At 40.8% G+C, this 8610-nt stretch overlaps 1 protein-coding gene across 1 annotated transcript; it reads right to left on the minus strand.

The window, feature by feature from the left end:
- Positions 1–6876: 6876 nt before the first annotated feature.
- Positions 6877–7470, minus strand: LOC147443468 (uncharacterized). The gene has a single exon (XM_086529876.1). The coding sequence runs from the start codon at positions 7468–7470 to the stop codon at positions 6877–6879; it is 594 nt and encodes a 197-aa protein (XP_086386002.1).
- Positions 7471–8610: the final 1140 nt, after the last annotated feature.

Below are 8610 nucleotides of genomic sequence, written 5' to 3' on the forward strand. Positions count from 1 at the left end.
ATACAACACTCTGGAAGGCCAACTAAACCACAATCAAGAACCTCACTGCTCTCAACTACACCACCTAGCCACATACACACATACGGAAGGTAACTCACCCAATCATGCCAGATTCATATGAAACTTAAGGAACACCATCCCCTCAGTAGGATACACCTGTCCCTAAGCTTCTACACTCAAAAACCTCACTCTAAACCCCTTTGCAGAAAACGCGTAGGATGACAGAGCAGAATTTTGAAAGTGCCCGAAACTAAAATTTATGAGTACCTATGCGTAGCTTATGTCGCCAGGATTCTATACACTACTAGCATGCAGAAAGCAGACATCGTTTGATACACTTACGACCACAAATAGCTCGTAGAAGCATCGGCGTGTGCGCTTCGTCTCGCATGGAATGCTTGGCGTTGTCGCATAGCTCTCCTCAAGCCTACAACAATGGTGCAGTCGGATCTCCAATGTGTTGAGCGAGCTGGGCGTAGCGAGAGGATAAAGCTCACGCTCACTCTCTTTCTCTCTCACACACAGTAGACTGCAGCGCTAAAGTTTGGATTATGATAAAAGTCCTCTTACAAAATGACCTAGGTACCTTATATACTACGGCTACCTTAGGTTAAACCAAAAATGGGGTTGCAAGGGTCAAATGGCTTTGTATTTACAATCTGGAAGTGCCATTGCACCCCGACTTCTGAAACTAGAATAACTACTCATTACAAATGACGTTTATAGTCATAATCCGCAGCATTTCATAACTCGGAAAAGATAAGACTTTGGTACGAAACTTGAGTTATGTTGTGTTGTTGACCCAGCGGTCAACAACATGGATGAGCATGTTGGTACAAGTAATCGATGTTTTTATACCTTATGATATGAAGCTGATTGTAGATTCATTTCTTGACCATTTTGTTTCTTTTCTCCATGTAATTGCAAAGAAAGATCCAATGGAAGGCATCTTTGGATCTCCTGTTGATGGAATTGGTAATATTCTGTGGAACATTCTTCTCTTTGAATGTTCTCATAACTTAATATTGAGTATTATTACATTGTCTTTTATATAGCACACTCCCAAGCTGGGTCATCACGCAAGCCCAATATTGATATCATGTGTGGTGGGTGCGGGGATAAGAATGCATCCCAGAAACAAGCAGGTGAAGACACTCCGGACCAACAAAAGGCAAAAAAAAGGGCTGAAAAAAGAGCAGATGTAGTGGGAGCTCAAGGTGACGCATCGAAGGAGTCAGCCGAGGTGCCTCTGAAGCCAGAACCTGCAATGAACAAGGACGTAGAGGACGCTGAAAAAACATCTGAGAAGCCAATTGAAAAGGATACAATAGTGAACTTGTCTTATGAGGACTCAAAACTTCTTATTTCACAGGTTTGTGCAGAGATTTTGGGGCATAGGAAAAAGAGGAGCAACATTGAAGAGCGCGCCACACCAAAGAAAAAACCTAAGGTTGCATCCGAGCCTCCAGAGACTACTCCAGGAGGTAAAAAATCCAAGGAGCCTTCATCTGCTCGGAAAAAGACTAACCTCCAAGCACTCAACCTTAAACCTCCCAAACCAAAGTCCCGCAAGAAATTTCTGCAGCCCCTATTAACCTTTTGTGCTTTGTAGCCTCTTTGTAATTTTGTCTTTGTACCCTCATTTTGATGATAATGAAATGATGGCTTTATTTTTCGTTCACTAGTTGTTTATTGCTCATTGATTGTCTATTTATTGTACTCATATTGTTCATTGACTGTCTATTTATTGTACTCGTATTGTTCTTTCCGACATCATCATGAGCATCTTCAAGAAGAGCTTATTTTTTCTCTCCAGTATCTCCTGCCAAGTGGACTGTTGCCATAGAAGTTCAGGAAATTAATGAAATGGAAATCAATAGCCTGGAAGGTATACTTTTCAAGTGTATTTTGAAAAGGTTAATATGTCAGCCTGATTGAGGTTTTTAAGGCATGCTACTTGTCTATGGCAGAACTTGGCTGGATTGGAGATGTTCAAGAACCAGATGAGAAGGTTGAAGACATAGAAGCTAAGCAGGAGGCAGATGTAACACCAGGTAAAGTAGAGGAAGACCAGGAACCAGCAGTTTGCCCCGAAATTGAGGAGATTTTGCCAAATTGCCCTGGATAGGGATATCTTGTTTTGAATTTCTGCAAGATCAAAAAGCTCATCATCCTTGATCTCGATAGACTATTCGTGAAACTAGATGTAACCAAACGTGATCCAAAGACTGCACTATACATGTCTCTACACTTCTGAATGTCTCAGAACCACTTTTTAGTGGTGCTAAACCCCTAAAACGTGGTTAAATTTTTATTATGTTATTGCAACAGTTTTTCTGGAACTGCAACACCATTTAATGGTGATTTTTGGGGGGAGTGGTGAAGCATTCTTAACAACTTTTTAGTGGGGCTAAACTACTTTTTAGTGGTCCTAAACCACTTTAGTACCACTAAAAAGTGGTAAATTTTTATTGAGTTTTACTGAAACTGCAACACTTTTTAGTGGGGCTAAACCACTTTTTAGTGGTGCTAAACCACTTTAGTACCACTAAAAAGTGGTAAATTTTTATTGAGTTTTCCTGAAACTGCAACACTTTTTAGTGGTGATGTTTGGGGTGGGTGGGGGGAGTGGTGAAGCATTCTCAAAATTCAACATGTCAATTCCATCGTACGTTTACACCAATTCCATCTTGTTCAATCTTTCACTAGATGATATAAAATCAGATGTGATTTACAATTCAAAGGGCATGCTATTGTATATTGCCTCATGGTTTTCATTGGAAAGTTCGAACACTTCTCCTATGCCATCGAGCACTATAGGCTCCATAGGGAACTTTATTGCCCTTATCAAGTGGGAATATATGAAAACTACTGGCTTGTTATCCCACAGCTCATACAAGTTTTCTTGTAGGGATTTATACCAATGGCCCGTGACCATATAAGTATGCTTCTCTATCTTGTTGCCCCATGCATCAATTTGCTCGTTAGTTGTTAGGCCCTTAGCTACTACACACTTCAAAATGTAGAAGTCAACAGCCTCCTCATTATTCTCTTTAGAAGTGACAGCAAAATTGTCTCCAGGTGTGAGAGCATCGCTTAAGGAGTCATAATGACCTGCATAAGTGGCACCATGGAACTCCTTATCATCTGAGTCTCCGTATGATTGGGAATCATTAGCAAGTGGCTCCAAAGTGTGATATTGCCACGTCTCCACATGTGATCTGTTCATACCCTACTGACCTCCCTCTTTTGCTTGTCATACATAGTAGTTGCTCCAGTACTGAGATGCATTCTAAAAAAAGAGACAACTTCAACTGCACAAGTCAACCGCATGCTATTTTTCTTCAATTGCTCATGAGTTAGAGCCCTTTTAATGACATACCCAGCCCCATCATGTTCCCCCTTTCCATGTCCTGAGAAAAAAAAATTACAATTCATTTCCATGCCAGTAAGGCTCCAATATCTAGCAACAAAGTAAAACGGTCGCTTTGCTTTAAATTGTGAAGCTGCGCCATCTGACCAAACCCAATGTTTTTTAAAGCTTAGCCCTTGATCTCTCAACCATTGAGCATGTAAGAGAAAAGCATGCTGCACAAATAAGGTGTCATGTTGTTTATCATCTGAGACAAAAAAGTGCATGGTCTTCTTTATTGCACCTGATGCGATGCGGAAATAAGTAATCAGGACTTAGTGTACCAATGCATTGACTGGATCTCATTTTGCTCCTTGAAGGAGTAGTTCTCTGCAAAGTCAACGACGGAGACAACCACATCATCTAGAAACAAAGAAATGCAGTCCTTGAACTGTTGTGCTTGCCACCTAAATATAAAATTGTGAGTGACATACTTCTTCAAGTGGTCTTGGTACACTCGCAAAAGTTCTCTAGGCAGCATTTTCTTGTGGACAATGTCTTTTACAATGCTCTTTCTAGCTTCATTGTTTAATCCAATGGAACCCGCTATATTTTCAAAAATCTTCACAGATAATTGCTTACTCTGCTCAACTTCTTCTCTTGGACAGATCTGAATATTACCTACACCGCATGGATTGCATGTTCCCATTAAGCATTGGTAGCTATGGAAACTATGTTCTGCAAGTAAGGGCAGAGTATAGACTCCAATAGTGAAGTGGTGCTCATACTTGCATTTTTGTATGCAAGACATCCATGGTTGACAACTTCATCATGATGAAGGAATATAGGGCAGCTGCACATGCAGCAAGAACCATGAAGATCAAGACTTTGAGTCCGCATGTGATTTATTGCCTCTTTAAGGAAAATCATTTGTACATGCACAATACAATAGCAGGTGTAGCGATCCCTCAATTTTCGGACAAAGAACGGTTTCATAGACTCGAAGCAACGTTGAGAAATCTGAATATCTGCATACTTTGTCTTGAATCTTAACTAAAGCTCCACCTGCAATATACATGTATACAAATGTTAAAAATAAACTTAGCATTCAAAACTGGTTAAATTGTTTCAAAACATTAAAAAGTGATTCTATATCACTAAAAACTGGTGTGCACCACTAAAAACTAGTAATGATACATTCAGTAGTATTGTTTTACCTGTGAAAATAATGCACCACAAATACAAATTAGTGTAGAAACTAGTAACCATACAAAAAGGTAGAATATTAAGAGGTTGTGTGAGGACAACTTAATAGTGGTGAGAAACCGCATTTAGCGTAACTAAAAAGTGGTTTGGCACGACTTAAAAGTGAATTCAAACCACTTTGACGGTGATGAACCGCCGATAAAAAATGGTGTGCACTGCTTGAATATGGTGGGCAACGATTAAAAAGTGGTGAGTAAGGACATGAAAGTTCTAGGGAAGTTCAGAACTAGCACTTAAAAAGTAGCTGGGAGGGACAAAATACTAGGTGACAGACCAGCATTAGCACTAGATAGTAGTCCAACACAACTTGAAAATGGAGGAGCTCTTGTGAAAAGTGTTTGATGACCACTTTAGAGTGGTGAGCGACTAGTTCAAAGAGGCCAGTCAGCAATTAAAATCTAGCACTTAAAAAGTAGCTGGGAGGGACAAAATACTAGACGACATACCAGCATCAGAACTAGCATCAGAACTAGATAGTGGTCCAACACAACTTGGAAGTGGAGGAGCTCTTGTGAAAAGTGCTTCATGACCACTTGAGAGTGGTGAGCAACTACTTCAAAGTGGGCAGTAACCACTTGAACGTGGATTCTGGTCACTTGAATGCGGTTTTTGATCACTTGAAAGCGGGAACTTGCCGCTTGATTGCAGTGACAAGCTTTTAGATACCACTTGAAAGTGGTGTTTTGCCACTTGGGAGTGGTGCCTCATCACTTGCATGGAGTGATGACTGACGTAGTGACTTAGCACATGAAAGTGGTGTCTCACCACTTGATGACCACTTGAAATTAGTGAGCAACTACTTCAAAGTGGGTAGTCACCACTTGAACGCTGATTCTGGTCACTTGAATGCGGTGTCTGGCCACTTGAAAGCGGGAGCTTTCCGCTTGATTGCAGTGACCAGGTTTAAGCTATCACTTGAAAGTGGTATCTCACCACTTGATGACCACTTGAGAATGGTGAGAAACTAGTTCAAAGTGGGCAGTCACCACTTGAACGCGGATTCAAGTCATTGGAATGCAGTGTTCGGCCACTTGAAAGTGGTGTCTCACCACTTGGGAGTGGTGTCTCACCACTTGCATGGAGTGATGACTAACGTAGTACTTTGCACATGAAAGTGGTGTCTCACCACTTGATGACCACTTGAGAGTGGTGAGAAACTAGTTCAAAGTGGGGAGTCACCACTTTAATGCATTTTCTTGTCACTTGAATGCGGTGTCTAACCACTTGAAAGCGGGAACTTTCCACTTGATTGCAGTGATAAGGTTTTAGTTACTACTTGAAAGTGGTGTCACACCACTTGGGAGTGGTGCCTCACCACTTGCATGGAGTGATGGACTGACGTAGTGACTTAGCACATGAAAGTGGCTTCTCACCACTTGAATGCGGTCAGACACCATGTGAAAGTGGGTTTTATACTTGTAAGTGTTGTGTCCACCGCTTCATTGTGGTGTGACAGCACTTGTAAGTGTTTACTAACAAAATGTGTTCAAACTCCACTAATATGGTTTTGGTTACCATCATAAGGTGGTGGGCACCATTCGTGCAGCAGCAGTAAAAAGTCTATGTCACTACTATAACTGTTGCACCATGACTAAAAGCTGCTACATCACTTGGAAAAAGTGAGCTGCACCACCAAAAACGTTTGCACCTATAACACCCCTACGAGTTTGTAAAACACGTCTGTTAGCATTGGGTAAACAAGACTTTTTAGTGGGTGAACACCACTTTGTAGGGTTTACGGTGAAGCGTTGGTGCATTTCTAGTAAAAATTGTTTCTTAAACATTAAAACCTGCTGCAAAACATTAAAAACTGGTTCAAAGACACTAAAAAGTGGTGTGGAAACACAAGTAAAAGTGCTTCAAAAACATTTAGAACTATTGATCAAATTTTAGAAGTGGTTCAGATTCAATTAGAGAACGTATAGTAATGTTTCACCACTTTTTAATGTTGCAGCACCACTAGAAAGAGGTGAAAAACACCAAAACAAGCTGTAGCACTAATAAAAAGAAGTATAGAAACATAATGTTATGGTAGTAATGAGTTGTCGCACCAATAAAAAGTGGTATAGAAACATAATGTTGTAGTAGGAATATGAGTTGTAGCACCAATAAAAAGTGCTAAAAAAATATATCAATTACCTGAGGCTCCTCAAGAAGGTGGATTGGATGCTTTACATATGAACATCTAGCTAGTCTCTTACTGCAAACATCTTTCTTGTTGGGGGACACCCTCGTCTCATCCGTCCAAAATTGAAAGACTATGTCTTTAACAGTTTGAGTGATGTGAGACACGCAGATGCAAGGAACGAACCATCAGATTCACTTGACACTATTAAGTGATGTTTGGCTGAATATAAGTTTCTTTTGTGGATCCCCATAAGCTTGGCAGCTTGCGGTATGCTCATGTCAGTGTTTTGCTCCTTGCTTCCACCATTCACCAACATCATCATTGCTGATTTCTTCACAAAAAACTCGTCTGAAGATCTTGGGACCTTCACATGATTCAAAGTGTTGCGGATGTTTCTCAGCATAATTGCTTCCAACTCTTTGGATTTACTCTGCATAGTAAGGAAGCAAGGATTTTGAAGAAGTTCATCAAAGATTTCCTTCCTACCACTTGCATCCATTCCCACGGTTAAGGTATCAAAGTGTTGTACCATAGATTGACATATCCTTTGTTTCTTTCTTTCATCCATGTCCCTTGTATTGCTTTCCGTCACAAAGTTGACCGTTACCTGACGTTGCTTTCGTTTCTGAGCAGCCCAATATTCCCTCATTAATTTTCTGCGCTGAAGTTGAGCTTCTCTACTCAATGAAGATGAGCTGATAGACAGTTCTTCACTGTGCTCCATTGTTGCAGTACTTTCAAAGGATTGCTCTACAAGAAATACAATACAAATCATAACTACACACTATACTTTTAATTAATACATGGCACTTCTTGAACTAATTAGCAAGATACTAACAAAGCATAATAAGTGTTTACATACCTCAAGAATCATCAAGTAGAAGAGGAACCTATAGAGATAGAGTGCGTGAGAGAGAGAGAAAGAGTGCTAAGAGAGAGAGAGATGAGCACGAGCTCAGACACAAGAGGAGCCATGCTTAGAGAGAGAAAGAGAGAGAGAGAGGGGGCTGAGCGATACAGAAAGCTCAGCAAGAGCTCTGTGAGAGAGAGACAGAGAGGAGCTAGGTGGAGCTCCAAGAGAGATCTCAGAGACAAAGAAAGCTCAGACAGGTTGAAGCAGGAAAGAAGCGGCCCAACGTTCAGTAGTAAAGTACATTTAGTCTCATTAATTGTGGTACGTTATGTTAGGAGACTTAATTGACGTACCTTAGGAGAGTGATATTATTTTTGAGATTTGAAGAACTTTTAAAACACCCACCTTTAAGCGCAAAAAAGCAATGTCCTTGACGTTACTTTCCAGGCCACCTATACATGCTTTCACCCTTACTTCCTTGGTTGTGATGCGCTTTGTGGGTCATCTGGTCATATACTCCACCCCCATAATGATGTACTCCTTTTCTGATTGAGTGCAAGGTAGTGGCCCTATTGCATCTATTACCCATTTTTCAAAAGGCCCGTAGGTTTTTATTGGGTGCTGATTTTCATGAGCAAGACGCCTTGGTCTGGCTTTTTGGCAAACCTCGCATGTGCGGCACCAGTGTTGTACATCTCGATGGAGGCTAGGCCATATAAACCCTGCTTGTAAGATCTTCCTGGTAGTGATCTCTTGTGCAAAGTGGCCACCACACACACCTTCATGACAACTAAACAAAATATCCTTGATCTCTTGGGATGAGGGAACTCTCCTCGTGACAACATCTCTCCCCTTACAATAGAAGTCCTCACTTACCAAACTATATCTGGTAGCCTTTTTTGCCAGCCACCTGCATTCACTTTTACTCATACCAGAGGGCGCTTCAAAATGCTCAAGAAAGTAAAGTAAATCATGCAGCTCCTCCTTTCTTGGTATAAAGGACTTTTCACA

The sequence above is a fragment of the Adiantum capillus-veneris genome, chromosome 14 (assembly GCF_014529385.1).
Source record: "Adiantum capillus-veneris isolate H3 chromosome 14, ASM1452938v2, whole genome shotgun sequence".
NCBI classification, from domain to species: Eukaryota; Viridiplantae; Streptophyta; class Polypodiopsida; order Polypodiales; family Pteridaceae; genus Adiantum; species Adiantum capillus-veneris.